Source organism: Aquarana catesbeiana, linkage group LG04 (assembly GCF_042186555.1).
Source record: "Aquarana catesbeiana isolate 2022-GZ linkage group LG04, ASM4218655v1, whole genome shotgun sequence".
NCBI classification, from domain to species: domain Eukaryota; kingdom Metazoa; phylum Chordata; class Amphibia; order Anura; family Ranidae; genus Aquarana; species Aquarana catesbeiana.
Window position 1 is genome coordinate 262,798,047 of NC_133327.1, and position 20,921 is coordinate 262,818,967.

A 20,921-nucleotide genomic window follows, 5' to 3' on the forward strand; every position below is an offset into this window, starting at 1 on the left:
TATCCTGTGGCAGAACTTTTGGGAGTAGTAATGCCAGCTACTATGTTAATAAAGGCCACATACATATAATGAAAAGCAAACTTTTAAAAATGTTATGGTTTAAGATTTTGGTGACTTGGGTTTGCCTCATGCTTTCTGTACGTCTTCCCCCTCCCTTTTTTTTTTTTTTTTTTTTTTTTTTCCCTTCTGCAGCTTTAACTTTTTTTACTATTGTCCTGCAGGTTTTCTGATTGGATACTTGAGCCATAGAGGACGTGTTTCAGCTGCACAACAGACTACAGTAGATGGTACCAATGAGGATGAGGTTGTAGAGGAAGAGGTCGACGAGGAACATTCTCAGGGCAGCCCTAGTGTCTTATACTGGTCTGATCTGAAGCCGATCCTGGATAAAAAAATTGAACTCCTTAACTTTGAAACAAGCATTAAGTATGTAACAATCCAAGTTGGCTTCAAACTAGTCTGTCTCATAACTTGGTGGTCTGTTAAATGCCAAATGTACTTTTCATAAAAGCATATTTTTGCAGGTAAGCCCCAATTCACGCTGCCGTGACTTGACTTCAGTCACGTGACCCGTCACGCCTCATTAACTGCAATGGAACCGTTCTAGTTGGTGTGACTCAAGTCGCTCCGACTTAGAAAACCGTTCCTGCACTACTTTTGGTGTAACTTCAATACGGCTTACTTTGACTTGCAGTCGTATGCAAGCCATGATGAAGTCATGCAGGGATGTTGGATTCAAAGTCGTGACAGTGTATACCCAGGCTAAATGTGCAAATCTATTTTTTCCTACAGCAGCCTGCAAAGCAGTGCACTGGTGATTACTAATAGCAATACTTTGCAGGTTCCTGTAGGGGAAAAAAATTGACTCGCTCACGAATCCCTGTGAATGTACGATTCAGCTGTGTGGGCTGAGCTGTGCCGGTTTTAAATGTGATAATGGCTGTGGGAGAAAGGATCCCTCTCCTGCTATGACAATCGGAGGCTTGAGCAGGAGCTGGAACATGTTGCACCCTAAATACAGGTGTAACATTTCCTGAAAGTGAAATAATTCTTTAACCACTTGAGCTCCACAAGGTTTTACCCCCTTCATGACCAGAGCATTTTTTTTTGCTATTCAGCACTGTGCTACTTTAACTTGCGATTGCATGGGCATGCAACACTGTACGCAATTTTTTTTTTTTTTTTTTTTTTTTTTTTTAATCCCCCCCCAACGGAGCTTTCTTTTGGTGGTATTCGAATACCACTGGGTTTTTTTTTTTTTTTTATAAACAAAGACAAATTTTGAAAATTATTTTTTATCTGTATCGTTATAAAACCTATCCAATTTAAAAAAAAAAATAAAAAAAATAAAAAAAATATCAAAGGTCGCTTTGTACAGATATGTCTCCCGGCCTGGTGCTGCCGCCTGCTCGTGGTACAACTACTTTGGGCGGGCACCAAGCCATTAAAGTGAACTTGCCGTCATAACATATTTGTAAAGGTAACAATAGTGTTTGAAGTATAGGTACCCTGCGGTGCTAGTTAAAACTGAAGAGGCTCTGACATTTTACAGATAAGTGACAGGGCTTGACTCCTTGAGATCTCAAATTGCTCTCAACTTGGGGAGCATTCAAGACAATGTGCACAGCCTGGATCTAGTGTGCTTTACAGAGACACATGGAGGGGGACAATTTGTGTAGAATAACACAGGTGCTTGCAGACATTGCAATTGCAGTATTACTTTTTTTTAAGGATAGTTATGACTGACTTTATGGGAGCAGCACTGGTTTGTGAAATGGAGAGTCGGTACTTAATTTTGTTTGAACATCCTCAATGACATAAAGACAGGGTTCAGAAACTCTATATTTTTGGGTGTACTTGCTTACTTACAGCTGAATCCATATGCCATAATTTTACAGCAATCTGTATGGTTCAACTCGTGATGCTGGCTCTGTCAATGAAGAATCTTTGGCTGCATTGATGGATCGCGAATTTACAAAAATGGGTTTGGACAAAGTGTGGAGTGATGAGCATTATGTCACCTTACAAGACAAAAGCGGGTAGGTTGTGTTTGTAACTTGCATGGTAAGAGCATTAAAAGTGTCATACATGTATGTGGCCAGAGTATGTCACCTAGGTTAAAGTGCACCAGTGTTTTCAGCATATAATTTGTGTTTTTTTTTTTTTTTTTTTTTTTTTTTTTTTTTGTTTTGTCTTTTGTCGCCCCCCCCTTAATCTGCAAGCCAGTGCCACAATTTAAAGCATAAAAATGGCAATCTTTAATCTGATGTACTATGGGTTACTGCACACTGCAGAACTTTATTGTGTGTGTTTAAAACCTCCACATTTCCTTCATGAACACATGCAGCGGCTGTCAGCAGTGCTGTATGAAATGTATGTAGCCCCAGATGCATATAGTATACAGCGATGTGTACAGGCATGTCTACTAAGTTCACCTTTTTTGTAAAATAAATAAATGCACATGGTTTTGGATGTAAAAAATCTGCATTTACATTTTACCATGGAGCCTAGAAAGCATAGAACTTGTAATCAGATTGCGGGTGCAATGTCAGGCTCCTGCAGACACTTGCTTATCAGAAATGTTAGTCCCCTATGAGGGGAAGTGGGTTAAAGCCCGCTCGGCCATGCTGGTTTTAATTTGTGACTGTCTCACAGTGGGGGTGGGGTGGATGTGAGGCTGCTGCATTAGTTACACTGAATACTGGTGTAACATTTTTATTGAAGGTGGACGTATTTTTTAACCATCTCAATACAGTGCAATTTCACCCCCTTCCTGCCCAAGCCATTTTTCAGCTTTCAGCGCTGTCACACTTTGACAATTGCGCGGTCATGCAACACTGTACCCAGATGAAATTTTTATTTTTTCCTCACAAATAGAGCTTTCTTTTGGTATTTCTGTGGTATTTGATCACCTCCCTGTGGTTTTTATTTTTTGAGCTATAAACAAAAGAAGAGTGACAAGTTTGAAAAAAACTCATTATTTTTTACTTTTTGCTATAATAAATATCCAATTATTTTTAAACAAATTTTTTTCCCTCAGTTTAGGCCGATACGTATTCTTCATATTTTTGGTAAAAAAACGCAATAAGCGTATATTAGTTTGCGCAAAAGTTATAGCGTCTACAAAATAGGGGATAGATTTATGGCATTTTTATTATAATTTTTTTTTTTTTTTTTTTTATCGTGTCTGCGATATTACGGCGGACACTTGACACTATTTTGGGACCATTCACATTTATACAGCGATCCGTGCTATAAAAATGCACTGATTACTGTATAAATGTGACTGGCAGGGAAGGGGTTAACACTAGGGGGTGATCGAGGGGTTAATCATGTTGCTAGGGAGTGTTTCTAACTGAAGGGGGAGGGGACTCACAAGGGGAGGAGACCGATCGATCGGTGTTGCTCTATACTGAGAACACACATCGATCTCCTCTCCTCTGACAGGTTTATACACACAGATCCACAGTCCTGCCGTGTTACCACGGGTGCCCGGCGGACAACGCGGCCGCCGGGCACTCGTATCGGGTGCCTAGTGACACGGCGGGCGTGCCCCCCCTGGTGGGCTGGGAAGGCGAGGGCGTCATATGACGCCCTCCCAGAACGAGAGCCGCACCGCCTGGCCGTCATGACAGCCGACGGGCGGCAAGCTGTTAAGCATGCCCAGCCTATACAGCACTATCAGCACTGTGATCTTCAATAACAATGTTAACTAGTATTTGCTCATACTCGCTCCCAAGTGCACCACAAATGCGCATATTGCTTAACATCCAACCAAGGTGTGAACCTGTATCATTTTGGCTACCAACTCCCAGGCTTATGTAAGGGTTCTAAGAAAGCTGCCTTAAAGCGGAGTTTCGCAAAAAAAAATTTTTTTAGATGTCAGCAGCTGCAAATACTGCAGCTGCTGACTTTTAAAATAAGGACACTTACCTGTCCTGGGGTCCAGCGATGTCGGCACCCGAGACCGAACCGTCCCTCGGTCCTCGGGTGCTGCCGCCGCCATTCTCACTGAGGGAATCGGGAAGTGAAGCGTTGCGGCTTCACTGCCCGGTTCCCTACTGAGCATGCGCGAGTCGCGCTGCGCGTCTACACTGGTCCCCGTTGTGTTGTGGGAACTGTGTATTTCCCACAACACAAAGGGGGTGGGCGGGGGATTTGCGGCTAGCTGCGGCTAGCTATTCCCGGAAGTGGGTGCAGATACCTGTATTATACAGGTATCTGCACCCCCCCTTCCCCCTGAAAGGTGCCAATTGTGACACCGGAGGGGGGAGGAATCCGATGAGTGGAAGTTCCGCTTTAGGGTGGAACTCCGCTTTAAGCTTTTGCATGCATGCTGAATCTACATACCATCGAGGTGTATGTATTTTCTAAAGCTGAAATGTATTCCCTGCATTAAGGTAAAAAACAAAACACCCCACTACTTGTTCTCCCTCACAAATCCTGTGAGGCAGGACTGGGGGGGTGTTTGTGGACCCACAGCCCGGTTTAGGAGGGCACGCGGCATGCTACCTTGGGGCACTCAGAAAAGAGGAGAAGCAGACCACTAAAGGTAGATGTAAGGGGTTGCTCTGTGCAATATCATAAGTGTATTGTTGTGGGGGGTTTTTTTCCCTCTGTTACAAATTTTGACTTTAATATCCCTTTTTTGTTTAGAGTCTGTTTCTTGTCCCCTTTTGTCAGTAACTAGCTGAATGTTTCTTGTATTTTAAACAGATCGAACAAAGTACAGCTTCTTAAACCTGGCATTGTAGAGGCTGACTTTGAGCTAACTTCATATGTGGCATACAGCCCTGCGGGTTCTGTTACTGTAAGTTGATGCTCATAATTTCTCATTGAAATCTTTCTGTAGAACACATAAAATCGCAGTTTACAGGTAAAGACATGAGGAAGACCTTGTAAAATGCCCCTGCATGTGGGTGGATGTTGCTCTTGCATCCACAAAATGGTACAAAGATTTTACGTGGACTGCATAGTGTCAGAGTACTGTTACCGTTGAGTTAAGACATTGCAGTGGTTTTAGCAGTGGAACCTGCTGCTTGGATTAGCAGTGTCTGTAGGTAAAACTCTTGACTACAGCTTTCAGATTCTTGATGGGGGGGGGGGGGGGTTTGTTCCCTGTTTATGTTGTGAAAATAAGTATCTTATGGTGAAAAAAAGGCTATTGTACTTTTATTATTATTATTATACAGGATTTATTATGCTTTGCTTTAAATGCTTACTGGACCAACTGAAGTTAAAGCAGAACTCAAGTCACTCAACTATTTTCTCAACCACTTGCCGAGTGTACAACTTGCATATACAGCAGCAAAGTGGCACCGCTGCGCAGGATCACGTACCTTATAAGCATTTCCCTACCCTTCCAGGTAGGGAAATGCTTAGAATTACAAAATTTGTCTTATTTTTTTTCGCAAATAGTGTTTGGGTGTTTATATTGCCCATCCTCCCCAGAGGCTTTCTTGCTTTCCTTGCATATGTGCAAATACACTAATCGTGTGGATGCGCCACTGGTCCTCTTAGTCATGCCAGCCATTACTATTTTTTGAAGGTGGTTTTTATCTGCACAAGATTCTTGCTGTGGCTAGAGTTCAAACTGGATGATCCTCCCCTTCAGCAATTTTTTTTTTTTTTTTTTTTTTTATGTGCCTGCCTAATGCAGTATTTTGATCAGTGCAATATTTGTTCAGCTCAGGTTCACATTATTTGACTTGTGCTACCATGAGAGTTGGTAGGGCAGGGGAAGCAGAAGATTGAATGTTGGTAAAATGTTTTTAAAGTGTTTTTTTCTTTACATAAAGGTCAATTTAAATAGACCTGTGTCTAATTATTTATTTATTTTCCTTTAAGGCTAGCCTTGTATACGGTCATTATGGACTTCCACAGGACTTTGATGATCTGCGTATTAGTAACATTAACATGACTGGTGTATTGGTTCTATTACGCTCAGGAAAAATTAGCTTCTCTGAAAAGGTAATTTTATCTGTAGCCCATTCTATATCCATTGTGCATCTTGTATACTTTGGATATCTTATATGTAACCTCCCACTTTTTTTTTTTTTTTTTTTTTTTTTTTTTTTAGGTTAGAAATGCTGAACTTGCTCAAGCTGCTGGTGTCTTGATATATCCTGACCCTTCTGATTTCACCTTTCCTTCTAATGCTAACCAAGAAATTGAGTCTCCTTTTGGTCATGTAAGTTAAGGATTTTTTTAGAGCTTGTCACGATACTAATTTTGGCATTTCATAAAGGTACTGTAGGGAATAGCATGCAATTGCTGAAGAGGATATTCTTGGCATAAAAGCATTCCCCCTTTTTTTTTTTTTTTTTTTTTTTTTTTTTTTTTTAATTTTCTTATGTCAAAAATAGCATTGCTCATAGCTACAGTATCCTGCAGTCCAGTTTTTCTCTATACCTTCAGCTGTCTGTCTCCTTTCCCCTTTTCTTCACATTTACCTTATTGATGCACATCCAGCGCAAGGCTCGCGGCAGCACTTAAACACGTGTGCGCACTTCAGCTGTCTGTTTTTTCTTGTAGAAGTGATTCACTTAACCTGCCACAATCCTATACTCTTCTTGCTGATGTATATTGGCTGTCATTCCATGTCTTGTTTAGCTAGGAAAGAAGCTGATCAAAGGGGAATTAATTGGCTTCATTGAGGCCCATGGATGACATTGGGGTCTATTAGACCCATTAGTTACATGCACATAGCATAAAATATAATATGCATTAGTTGGGCGTGCCTTTTGTGCAATATGGGTATCCTTTTGCATGCTGGGGTAGAGGCAGTATGCAAAGGCCATAACTACACCAATGACTGAATTTGTATTTGTGTGTTTTATTTATTTATTTTTTTTTTTTTGTGTTATGGGCTTTTAAAGCATTTCCTTTTATACAATTTCCATTTTTACCACAACCTTCAATGCCAGTCACTCTACTCCATTGTAAGCCTCTGCACTGGAATTACTTTTTACCATATTTTCATTAAACTTTCATAAGCATCCTTTTTAATGCTGTTCTCAAGACCAGCATAAAATCCGACACACAAGGTATTCGCTAGTCTCTGGTCTAGAGCTGTTCCCTCTGTATCAAGGATGAAATTGTTGCGTTATTTACAGCTGCATTTGCAAGAGGGGTCACTTATTGCCTGGGCAAACAAATAGGCAGTACACCACTGCAATACATACAACACGTTTAAAGACACATAACATGAGGAAATGTGCAAGTGTGGGAAAACTACCTGTTTGTTCCTGCCAAAAAATGCACTTTTGTCTTCTGATAACATGAGTGCTGCACTGAAATGCAATCACCCTGCCCAGTTCTTGTTTGCTGTACTACCGAGCACCACCTCCATTATATATTGTAGATGAGGAGGTGGTGAAGTTGATATGTAAACCCTGCGAGATGAAATTTGGGCAGGGTTGAGACTACTTGGGATGTCATTGCAGCATTTTTAAAGAAACAAAACCTGAGGGATGTGTGTGTGTGTGTGTGTGGGGTGTTTGCTCCTCCTGCCCCCCCAGACTGGGTCAGGTACAAATGTTGGGTAAAAGTGTAGTTAAACTTTAAAAACTTGATTTTTTTTTTTTTTTTTTTTTTTTTCCTTATCCCAAAGGCTCATTTTGGCACTGGAGATCCTTACACACCTGGTTTCCCATCATTTAACCATACACAGTTCCCTCCATCAAGATCCTCTGGACTGCCAGGAATTCCAGTTCAGACACTTTCTAGCAAGGATGGAAAGGATCTGCTTGGGTATGATAACTACCAACTGGTTTCTACATGTACAGTAGGTCTAATTTTTTTTTGGACTGTAGCATTAAGATGTTGGTACTGTGAGCTGTATCTTTTGTGTGGGGTTTGTTTAGGGTTTTTGTTTTTTCTCTTTCCAATGAATGTTTTTAAAACTTTAGGTGATTTTTTTTAAAGCAAATATGCAAAGAGATGGCATAACTGCTGGCAGGTAGGCAGTGCCTAGAGGTGCCTGTACAAATCTGTAGTGGTTTTGAAACCCTATTATGTGGGGGTTCAGGATCCAATCAGTTTAAATGTATCCATCACAGCAACAATAGAGCCAGTGTTCCCCTGTGGTTGTGGCTGTTTGCTTTTTCTTTAACCACTTCCAACCCAAGGACATCATACGACATCTTTGACTTTCAGTGGATATCTGAGTGATCCCTGCACCTACAGGCATCAACTGGATATCTTTTACTGTCGGCTATTCTGTGCACCATAAAAACAATCATAGCGGCAGTTCAGCCGCTTGATTGTTCCTACAGGCGTTGGGAGGGGGCATTTCTCCCCCCTCCCCTCTTCCTGGAAAGAGAGATCTATTTTTCAAAAAAAAAAAAAGGGAAAAAAATAAAGTTTGAAAAACTCCTGAGCAAATACCATGTGACGTAAAAATCTTATTGCCTAGAGTCTCTGCTAAAACACATGTTTGGGGGGGGGGTTTCTAGCAAAAAAGATGATTTTTACATGTAGGAGAGAAGTGCCAGAATAGGCCCGGTATGGAAGTGGTTAACCTGTCCTAGGGGCAGTATTCTCCCACTTACACCAACACTAGGGCACTTTTCCTTCCACTGACCAGTCTAGCCCTCTTAAAGTCTGAAGGGTAGCAAACTGGCTTTGTTTTAAAGGAATCCCTGATATATTTTTGTGTGTAATTAGAAAAAATATATCTATACTCTTGCATAAAATATATGTATTTTTTATTTTAATTCCCCCCCCCCCTCACAACCTTCAGAAAACTGGACAATGAGGGTTGCCCAAAAGATTGGAAAGCTGGCTGCAGGCTTAAAGCCCCGTATACTGTTAAACTTCTGGTGCAGAATGTTGTGGCTGAAAAGAAAATTCTCAATGTGTTTAGCGTTATCAAAGGCTTTGAAGATCCAGGTAATTTTGTGTCTTCTTTTTTTTTTTTTTTTTTTTCCCCCTGTTTTTGTATAATACCTAAACCAGTCAAACTCCTTCTTATCTCTACAGATCGTTATGTTGTGGTTGGTGCTCAGAGAGATTCCTGGAGCACTGGTGCTGCTAAAGCGGTTGTTGGCTCATCGATTCTTTTGGAAGTTGCCCGTGTAATAACGCAGATGGTTAAAGAAGGCAAGTATATGTGTACATCTTGGCTATTGTTGCATGGTCAGTTCAAACTAAAAGTAATATTTTAGTTAAAGCCAGGTGCTGTGACCCAAGTCACCTGCTGGCTTATTTCTGACACCTCTGGTGAAATATACCTGGCTTGGTTACAGCTCCATTTGGGTTTTCTGCTTGCCCTACGACGTTTTAGAACTACATGTAACGAATCCCTCAAATTTGTGTTGAGCATTCAAAACTTGTCTAGCATTAGGTGGTTTAGCATGTTACACTTTATTGTAGTTTTAGTATTTGATTCTTTTCATACAGAAGAAATGCCTAGTTGATGTGTCAGTCCCTTTTTCTTGCCTAAAACTCTTGGTAAAATGTACTTCAAGTATTTAGTAGTTTAACCAACTCCCACCCGCTGTATTGACAAATGACGGACGGATGGTAGCTCTCTCGTTCATGTGGAGTCGTCCACCCCCCCCCCCCCCCCCCCCCCCCCACTGCGTTTGCTGCCCCGCAGTGCGGTAATCAGTGGTGCCCTCTGTCCCTGGGAAACTGCGTGTTACTCATCTTAGTAGAGTCTATGATGAGGTTCTTTACCCATGTGTCCAATTACAGCTGATCACATGTAAATAAGGAAATGACAGTTATTGGTTTTCCTTTCCTCACAACATGTAAAAGAAAAATGTGTCGCGTTGTTCCAAATATAGAAACACAACCCCTTACCCAACATAAAAGCTCAATGGGCTAAAGAAAAAAAAAAATAGGATCTTTATAACGGCTTACCTGTAAAATTCTTTTCTTGGAGTACATCACAGGACACAGAGCCTCAGTATTCACTGATGGGTTATATAGGCACCACTAGGTGATGGACACTGGCACACCCTAGACAGGAAGTTTAGCCCCCTATATGACCCCTCCCCTAACTGGGAGAACCTCAGTTTTGTAGCAAAGCAATACGTGTGTAATACATATCCCCCAAAAAAGAGGGGCGGGAGCTCTGTGTCCTGTGATGTACTCCAAGAAAAGGATTTTTACAGGTAAGCTGTTATAAATATCCTATTTTCTTTATCGTACATCACAGGACACAGAGCCTCAGTATTCACTGATGGGATGTCCCAGAGCAATGCCACCTGAGGGGACACAAACCAAGAGCAATCAGACCTAAGGACCTGTACACTCCGCCCAAACACGCTATCCTCATGCCTATTCACATCCACCTGATAGAATCTGGTGAATGTATGGACTGAAGACCAAGTTGCGGCCTTACAGATCTGAGCCATGGAGGCCTGGTGATGCACTGCCCAAGAAGCACTAACAGCCCTTGTGGAGTGCGCCTTGATTTGAAAAGGTGGAACTTCCCCCTTTTAACCCGTAAGCTTGAAAAATTACCTGGCGAATCTATTTAGCAATGGTGGATTTCGACGCTGCCTGTACTAACTTAGGACCTTCAGGCAACACGAACAAAACATCCGTTTTGTGAACCTGAGCGGTCACCTCCAAATGGACTTTGACTGCTCTCACTACATCCAGAGAATGTAGCGACTTTTCTTCCTTAGAACAGGGATCTGGGAAGAATGAAGGCAGAACAATATCCTGGTTTAGGTGAAAATTTGAAACCACCTTTGGAAGAAGACGAGGACGTAATACTACTCTATCCTTATGAACGATTTAATATGGCTCTTTACATGAAAGCCGCCAATTCTGATAGCCTTTTTGCAGAAGAAATGTCTACCAGAAAAACTAGCTTCCTTGTCAAAAAAAACAAAGGAATATGTTTCTGTAAAGCCGACAGAACTAAATTCAAGTCCCAGGAATTCAGGGGGGCTTTAACCCCCTAGGTTAGGTCTTTTCGATCCTGGACCATTTCCCTTGGACAGTCGCCTCTTCCAGAACAGTTCCCCAACCCAAAAGGCTGGCATCTATTGTTACCACCTTCCAGGTGACTGGCAGGATTTCCCTTTCCGCAGATTCTCGGGTACCACCCACCAACTGAGACTTTGGCGCACTATTGGAAATAAGTGCATTGGAAAATCCAGTGCCTGGACTTGTTCCAGGCACAAAGGGTTTTGTTTTGAAACAGTCTTGACTGAAACTGGGTATAGGGAACCGCTTCAAACAAAGCCACCATCTTTCCCAACAATCTCATACAAAGGCGAATAGAAGGACTCTTATTTGCCCTGACTAGCTGAACCAGCACCTTTTTATTGCACTGATTTTTGCCTGGGTAAAAACACCCTTTTTTGGGTTGTATCTATGATTAGACCCAAGTACTCTAGTCTTCTTACTGGTTTTAAAGAAGACTTCTCTAGGTTGAGAACCCAACCTAGATATTCCAGGTAGTTGACTCTGGTGACCAAGCTTTGGTCTAAATGGGCTACCGACCGGTCTATTAAGAGCAGGTCGTCCAGGTACGCTACAATCGTTATACCTTGGGCCCTTAATTTGGCCAGAGGAGGAGCCAGGACCTTTGTGAACACTCGAGATGCAGTAGCTAGACCGAAAGGCAAAGCTACAACCTGGAAATGACGATTTTCTCCTTCGAAACGCAGATATTTCTGATCGGGGAAAATAGGTACATGCGGGTAAGCATCTTTGATGTCTATTGATGCCAGATGTTCTCCTTGTAAGATGGAGACTACAGATCGGATTGATTCCATGCGAAAAGATCGAATCTTTAGAAACCGATTTAGATCTTTGAGATCCAGGATGGGTCTGACATCTCCATTTAGCTTTGGCATCATAAATAGGTTTGAATAAAAGCCCAACCCCTGCTCTTGCATGGGAACTGCCATGATTACTTTTTGCGACAGAAGTTGATCCAACGCTTGGAAAAGAGATTTCTTTTTCTCTGGGTCTTTGGGGACATTTGATCTGAGGAGACGGGAATTCTGTGAACTCTGGTTTGTAACCTAGAGTTATTGTGGCGATCACCAATCTGTCCTGAAATTCCTCCTGCCGGACCCTTGAGAACTGCAGCAGTCTTCCCCCCACTCGAACGAGCAGGGGCGCCCCTTCTTAAAGAGGCTTTAATGTCTGTAGATTTCCTTCCCCAGGGTTTCTTTTGTCCTTGGGGTTAACTCTGAGTTTTACCTCCTGAACCTGATGGTGGAGGCCGTCGTGACTGCTTGGAGGCTGATGCTCCAGGAGCTGGAGAAAGAGTCCTTTTTTAAATGAAGCACTTTTATTCATTTTCTTAACTGGCAAAAGGGTACTTTTCCCACTTGATATCTTTTTGTATATATTTGTCCAAGTCATCCCCAAACAGCCTATCACCGCGAAAAGGGAACCCCGCCAGGAGCTTTTTGCATGAAGTTTTGGCTGACCAACTTTTCAGCCACAAGATTCTATGCATATGTACCAGCCCAAGCGTAAGATGAGAGGTCTGAAGGATAGAATCTCTTCATCAACCGCAAAACACAAGGCTGCTGGCAGCTCAGCTAGTTCTTGAGCCTGCTGTTCAGGGAAAACCCTGAGCACATGTTTAAAGTGATCTCTTAAGGACTGGCATACCCCAATTGCCGCCATTGCAGGTTGAGCTACTGAACCTGCCAAGGCAAAAACGTTTTTCAACAGGAATTCCATCTTTTTTATCAGATGGATCCCTATGCATTTGAGCGTTGTCAACCGGACAAGTCAAATTTTTGTTCAGAGGAGATAGCGGCGTTAATTGCCGGTATACCCCACATCTTTGAACTTTTCCTCCATAGGATAAAGAGTTGAAAACTTTTAAAAGGGAAAAAATGTTTATCTGGGTGATCCCACTTAGAATAAATTGGCTTTTCCAGCAGGGAATGAACAGGAAAAGTATGTGCAGCTTGAGGAGGTTTAAGTGAAACCAAAACTAGATGTTGGTTTCTTAAGCGGCTCAGATACGGGTAACCTAAATGTGGAGCGGACCATTTCAGTAAGATTGCACCAGCAATTTCTCAGCCTGTGAAGCCGGAGAGGAACCTTCCTCACTAGATTCCCCGAAAGAGTCGTCATCCTCATCCCTATCTCCCAGAGGGGGAATAATCTCCCCTTTCCCAGAGTTCCTCTGTTTTGAGGGCCCTGGGTAGAAGGGGATCTAATGCGCTTTCTTCCCCCTAGTGAAGATGTAATCACGGCCATTAATCTTTCCTCTAATCCACTTATGGTTGAGGAAAAAACCTCCTGAGTGATGAATACAGGGGCTGAAGTGCCAGCAGCAGATGTAGCCCCTGACCCTGATGGCTCATCCTGACCAGCCTCCCTAGGTTCTTCAGGAGGAGATGGTGCTGCAGAGGGGGGGCCCTCAGAGCCTGAGGGAGATCTCCTTGAGCCCCTATTTCTCAGGGTACCCGTACCTCTTCTGCCCATAGTGCCAATCACAAATGCCGAGGTACAACCAGAAATGCACGTACTGCTGAGCAATATAGTCCAGCAACTACCGCTGCTATAAAAGGCCCAGTCTGGTGCTAAGTAAATGCTGCCTGTGTCAGCCACAGTTACACGCCCTCCATCCGTGTCCCTCCTTGAGCTGTGCACCTGCAAAAGAGTGCATTTTATAGCCTCAATTAGCCCTCGTGGGGGCGTCAACCCACGCCAGACGCCACACTAACTCTCCGCCCCCTTTTTCCAAGCCCCCATACTGCTCCTCGACCTCTTTTAAACAAGCACTGCTTTCCCGCGCGTTCCGATCCTGATCGGATCGCCATGGAGGGGGGGCGGAGGATAGGTGGATGAGGAACCACCATGATGGCGGCGGGAGGTGGAGCGGATACCGCTGACTGCCTTTAGATTAGAAGAGCTGTGGGGAGACCTTCTCTGAGAGAAAAAAAGCCGCCCGCCCCCCATCCCACATCCTACCTTAAGCCTGGGCTCGGAGGAGCGTGCAGCTTGATCACTGACGAGAGAGACAAGCATGGAAGGTACGTGCTCTTGACAGCCCCCGGTGGCGACGTTGGGCATAGCAACATTACTTTAAAGGAGAAAAGACCATAAGAAACTAGAAAAATTTCTTAGGAATCTCCCTTACCTTATCCAGCTGCAGGGTTCTGTGGTAACAGACCCAATCTTCACCTCCAAGGTGGGCTCCGTTTTGAAAAAACCTTCAGGGACTAGGGCCTCCTTTTAAAAAAGGGGGATCCTAGCTCTGGGCCTGTAAAGCACCCCGCCAGGAATATGGCTGAAAAAAACAAATGCTGAGTCCCGGGGTCCAGCTTTCTCAAAAGAAGCATTAGACAAAACCTGGTTTCTTCGGACACAAGGCCCGGGTACCATTCAATTCGGCCTAGAAAAAGCACTTTGAATGGATCCGGTTGCATGGCTTGCCCCAGTAAGGAATATTCCAGCGGAGCTCGGCGCAGCACATCTTTACTCATGACCAACACCTTAGACACTGGCGAAAAAACTGAGGTACTCCCAGTTAGGGGAGGGGTTAAATAGGGGGCTAAACTTCCTGTCTAGGGTGTGCCAGTGTCCATCACCTAGTGGTGCCTATATAACCCATCGGTGAATACTGAGGCTCTGTGTCCTGTGATGTACGATAAAGAAATGTATCTCTATCTCTAGCCAGTTGCTCATAAGTTTGCATACCCTGGCAGAATTTATGATTTTCTTGCCCATTTTTCAGAGAATATGAATAACACAAAAACATCTTTCACTCGTGGTTGGTGTTTGGCTGAAGCCATTTATTATCAATAAACTGTTTTACTCTTTTTAAATCATAATCGCAACAGAAACTACCCAAATGACCCTGATCAAAAGTTTACATACCCCAGTTCTAAATACCGTGTATTGCCATCAATGACAGCTTGAAGTCTTTTGTGGTATTTGTGAATGAGGCTCTTTTATCTTAGATGGTAAAGCTGCCCATTCTTTGCAAAAAGCCTCCAGTTCCTGTAAATTCTTGGGCTGTCTTGCATGAACTGCACGTTTGAGATCTCCCCAGAGTGGCTCAATGATATTGAGGTCAGGAGACTGAGATGATCACTCCAGAACCTTCACTTTATTCTGCTGTAGCCAATGACAGGTCAACTTGGCCTTGTGTTTTGGATCATTGTCATGTTGGAATGTCCAAGTACGTCCCATGCGCAGCTTCCTGGCTGATGAATGCCAATGTTCCTCTGGTATTTTTTGATAACATACTGCATTCATTGTCCCATCAATTTTTGACCAAATTTCTTGTGCCTTTGTAGCTCACACATCCCCAAAACATCAGCGCTCTACCTCCATGTTTCACAGTAGGAATGGTGTACCTTTTTTCATTATAGGCCTTGTTGACTCCTCTCCAAATGTAGCATTTATGGTTGTGACCAAAGCTCATTTTTGATCTCGCTCCAAATGACTTTGTGCCAGAAGGTTTGAGGCTTGTCTCTGTGCTGTTTAGCATATTATAAGCGGGATACTTTGTGGCATTTGCTTAGTAATGGCTTTCTTCTGGCAACTCGGCCATGCAGCCCATCTTTCTTCAAGTGCCTCCTTATTGTTCATCTTGAAACAGCCACACCACATGTTTATAGTGTCCTGGGTTTCACCTGAAGTTAATTGTGGATTTTTCTTTGCATCCTAAACAATTTTCCTGGCAGTTGTGGCTGAAATTTTAGTTGGTCTACCTGACCGTGGTTTGGTTTCAACAGAGCCCCTCATTTTCCACTTCTTGATTGGAGTTTGTACACTGCTGATTGGCATTCTCAATTCCTTGGATATCTTTTTTTATATCCCTTTTCTGTTTTATACAGTTCAACTACCTTTTCCCGCAGATCCTTTGACAATTCTTTTGCTTTCTCCATGACTCAGAATCCAGAAAAGTCAGTGCAGCCCTGGATGAAAGATGCTAGGGTCTGTCAGGAAACTCATTGACCTTTTTATACATGCACACTAATTACAAGCAAACAGATCACAGGTGAGAATGGTTACCTTTTTTTTAATAGGCACTCAAACTCCTTTGTGTCAACTTGTGTGTATGTCAGGCCAAAATCACCAGGGTATGTAAACTTTTTATTGGGGTCATTTGGGCTGTTTCTGTTGCCATTATTGATTTTATTGCAGTGTATGTAAACTTATGAGCACAACTGTGTGTGTGTGTGTGTGTGTATTTTAGTGTTGTGCATAACAAATCCGTGAAATTACATAAGTGTTGCGGGGTGTAGCAAGATGGCAGTGACGGAACGTCACTTTGTGACGGTTTTAGGGTGCTCTTTTTTTTGTCCTAAAACTGTTAAAACGCATATGGCGGCGTCGCGCATGCGCACTCCAGCGGGTAGCCAAATGTGATTTGGTAGCCAAATGTGATTTGGTAGCCAAATGTGATTTGGTAGCCAAATGTGATTTGGTAGCCAAATGTGATTTGGTAGCCAAATGTGATTGGTAGCCAAATGTGATTGGTAGCCAAATGTGATGGGTTGCCATATGTGACGAAACACCTGCTCACCTTAGGTTTAAAACCATTACAGGTTTAACCTCGCCTTTTTTAATGTATCAAAGACCTGTTATAGCTCCGGCTAAGGATATCTTGCTCTTATGGCAAATTTAAAGTTGAACTTCTCTTAAGGGTGGATACTCAGGACAAAAGGGAATAAACTAATAGCACAGTATGCCTTTTTTAACTTATGTATTTTAAACCAGTTAACACATCCAATCCGCTTGCTGTGTAGTATATAGAGCAAAATTAAAACAATCCTCGGACGGTGAATTGCCTCCTCAACGCAATACTTCTGTGTCTCAGGCACTGGAAGTGATGTCACTGGCACCACCCAACACGCATAAACTGAGTAATAATTACTTATCAAAAATTAAGGACAAACTGACCAAGCAGTCCTGGAAGAGCTGGAGAGCCTGATTTAAAAAAGGTAATAAGCGGAAGATCCTTAAAGCGGTTGTATAGTCCATTTTTTTACTTTTACCTACAGGTAAGCCTTATTATAGGCTTACTTGTAGGTAAAAAAAAAAATACTCCCCTTGCTATGAGCCGCTGACTGCAGCAGCGCATGCGCACAGAGGTTTCTCGGCTGAAGGCCCGGCAAATGCCGGACCTTGCTGGGAAAAATCCCGCACGCGGGAGTGATGACATCACGGCTCCAGCCACTCAAAGCACTGGAGCCGCGATACCTGGAAGACACGCCGAGGTAGCTGACATATTGCCTCGGCGTGTCTTCTAGGTATCGCGGCTCCAATGCTTTGAGTGGCTGGAGCTGTGATGTCATCACTCCCACGCGCTGGATTTTTCCCAGCTGGACCAGCTAAGATACCGACGCCTCGTTCTAAGGTAAGTATTTCATAATGAGCTAGTATGCTCATTATGCCTTTTTGCTTTTACAGGGGTATAAAAAAAAAGTCAGCGGGTATACAACCGCTTTAAGGAGAAGGGATGGTATGTATTACCGGATACCTGTAGGGTACCAATTATATAGTTCTGAAATTACATAAGGGTCCAAATAACATACCAGGGAGATCCATCATAAACTAGATCCAATCGGTGAATGCAAGATTGGAGGAATATATAGATTGGTATCTGCAACCTCCTGGTTCAGTAAACAAGATCCTATTTTAAGGATACTAAACAACTACAAATATTACAAGATTTAAAATTGGAGAATCAACTATCTGCTAGCAACAGCAGATGTTTCCTTGTATACAAGCATCAAAATGGGCCTTGGATAAATTTAGTAATCTGAAAAGCAAAGAAAAATCTTATATTGGAATGTCTGGGTTATGGTTTATATAACTAATTTTGGCATAACAAAGAATACTACATGCAGATTAGAGACATAGCAATGGGTGCAAATATGCGCTCAGTGTCGCTAATCTATTTGTCTAAATGGGAAGAAGTTTGTGTGCAGTCACTCAAGGAGTTAGAACCTTTTACAGAAGATTTATCGATTACCTAATTATATGGGCAGGAGACTATAATGTCCTTGGGGGTGGGGGTTTCTCTAATCTGAATAATAGAGGTGGAATAAAGATAGATCTTTTTTAACCGCATGCCGACCAGCCGCCGCAGTTATGCTGCGGCAACATGGCTCGGCTGTGCGAATCGCCGTCGTGGTACGTCGGTACCATAGACTTGCCACGAGGAGGCGCGTGTGCACCCCCCCCGCCCCAAGCTTGCCTACGGAGCCAATTCGAGTGCAGGGGACATGACAGATCGTCTGTTCATACTCTGTATGAACAGACTGTCTGTTCTCCCCTTCAGAGAACCGGAAACTGTGTTTACACACAGATCCCAGTTCTCTGTGTGCCCCGAGCAATCGCGGGAGCCCGGCGGTGATCGAGACAGAGTATGAACAGACGATCTGTCATGTCCCCTGCACAGTCCACATCCCCCTTTAGTTAGAACACACACTAGGATACACATTAACCCCTTCACTGCCCCCTAGTGGTTAACGCCTTTACTGCCAGTGACATTTTTACAGTAATCAATGCAATTTTAAAGCATTGATCGCTGTAAAAATGCCAGTGGTCCTAAAAATGTGTCAAAATTGTCTGTGTTCACAATAATGTCGCAGTCCCGATTAAAAATCGCAGATCGCCGCCATTACTAGTAAAAAAAAATAATAAAGTCATAAAACTATCCCCTATCTTGTAGACGCTATAACTTTTGCGCAAACCTATCAGACGCCTATTGCGCCATTTTTTGAAAAAAAAAAAGTTGTAGAAGAATACGTATCGGCCTAAACTGAGGAAAAGATTTTTTTGGGGGATATTTATTATAGCAAAAAGTAAATATTGCTTTTTTTTGTTTTATAAAGCAAAAAATAAAAACTGCAGAGGCGATCAAATACCACCAAAAGAAAGCTCTATTTGTGGGAAAAAAAGGATGTGAATTTTCTTTGGGTGCAACGTCGCACGACCGCGCAATTGTCAGTTAAAACGATGCAGTGCCGAATTGCAAAAAGTGCTCTGCTCTTTGGCCAGCCAAATGGTCCGGGGCTGAAGTGGTTAAATATATTATAAAATTTTAATAAGTGTGGTGTGTTTTTTTTTTTTTTTTTTTTTTGCAATCATTTGGGTGGTATTGTTACATAATCAAAATTGTCTAATATGAGGTTAGGACCATGTGAAATCAATTTAATAGTGTAATGAGAAACTGGTCCCGATGAATCATTGGTCACTATGGCAACTGTTAAACATACAGCAGCTACTTAATGTGGGCGTTAGTCATGGCTCCCTACCCTGAGGAAGTAATGTGATGAGGACACAATGGGTCGGGCATAGCCAGTGATGTCTCTTCCTGTGTATCCAACACGGAAGTATTGCGGTGAGGAGGTGATTCACCATTCCGAGGATTGTTTTATTTTGCTGCTATATGGCAAGTGGATTGGATGTAAGTGTTTTTTAACTGGATAAAAATACATTGTTTAAAGGCATACTATGCTGTTCCCTTTGTCTTGGGTATCCAGTTCATCTACTGTTTGCCATAAGGAAGATCTCCTTAACTGGAGCTATTCCAGGTCTTTGATATATTAAAAGGCGGAGTTAAACCTAAGGTGAGCAGGTACTGTCCCGTGGAGGTTTCCTGACATGTTGTTGTGACAATATGAATGGATTGCACGATTTCCTGTATTGTTTGATGTGAATGTGCATTTCAGACGTTTACACACATTTTTCAACTTGCACCAACAGTTGGTGGTTTTTGGACATTTAGTCATTTATCATACTCAATACTTGTATATTTTCACAGATCTGTTATGCATTGCACTGCTGATATGGGGGGGGGGACATACATACATACATACATACATACATACATGCTTTTATGTTGGCTAAGGGCTTGTGTTTCCAGATTTGGAACAGTGCACCACATTTTTCTTACATCGGTGAGAGTGTGTACCTTATTAGTGGTTGCAGCAGTTTCTGGTTTTCTCAAATTTTTGACGCGTTTTTTTGCACTTTTTTTAGTTTTATGTTTAATTGACATAGCTGCGCATTAGTGTATTCCCTATTATAATTCCTTTCCTCACACTGATGTGGGGTTGGCACAGGACACTACTGTAGGGGGTGATGTGAAGGGTGGCAGAGGATAATGGTGTGGGGGGAGTGATATGAAGGGGGGCTGAAGACATTACTGTGACACTGTTTTTCATGCCATCCATAATAAATATATATATATATATATATATATATATATATATATATATATATATATATATATATATATAATTTTTTTTTTTTTTTTTTTTGCGCACCCGCTGGCCTGAGCAGTGTTCAGGGCTAGACCCAAATACTTCAAGCAAGGAGTCTGAGAGTGATTTTCATTCAAAATTTCTGAGTTCAGAGCTACCTGTAGATCTGCTAATCTTTGCATTGACACAGGAAGGTTGGAAGTGAGAAAAAGGAGGGGACAAGGAGTAAAACTCAAGTTGTAACCCCTTTTGTCTTTATAGACACTTACAAACTGATGTCCAGCCCCCACAATTTGGGGTCTCACTTTCATGCATCATTTTAATAATGGTCTTGGGTGGATCTGAAGATGTTGCTCCTCCTTTTTTTTAAAGGCCATGTGGCACAAGCCCTTTAGAAACAGGTTCTGCAGTCCAACACATCGACCAAAAAGTCCTCTATGTGAACTTATAAGAGACCCATGATGAGATGAGCTCCAGCAGCAATATACAGAAGAGTCTTGAAGAAAAACTAGATTAAAAAAACAATTTTATTTAAAAATAGTTGGCCCTGAATTTAATGCTTTGTAAAATGCCTGTCACCACAAGGACTTACAGAAAAGTTGTATAGGTTTTTTGTACACGTAAATTTTGCGCGAAGATGTGTGATGCACTGAAACTCACACCACACTGCTCCCTACTACAGTTGGGAATGGACAGTTGACGAAGTGGCAAATTGCCAATCCTCCCTGTATAGAGAAGGGGGTTGTGTTTTTC

General features: G+C 42.4%; 1 protein-coding gene across 1 annotated transcript in view; it reads left to right on the plus strand.

Moving 5' to 3' along the window:
* TFRC (transferrin receptor) overlaps positions 1-20,921 on the plus strand; it is a gene marked incomplete in the record, with an annotated part of 89,599 nt that overhangs the window by 41,279 nt on the left and 27,399 nt on the right. The window contains 8 exon segments of the mRNA XM_073626440.1: positions 222-426; positions 1,899-2,039; positions 4,717-4,810; positions 5,848-5,970; positions 6,080-6,190; positions 7,613-7,752; positions 8,744-8,892; positions 8,983-9,102. Of these exon segments, the coding sequence (XP_073482541.1) occupies positions 222-426; positions 1,899-2,039; positions 4,717-4,810; positions 5,848-5,970; positions 6,080-6,190; positions 7,613-7,752; positions 8,744-8,892; positions 8,983-9,102 (1,083 nt within the window).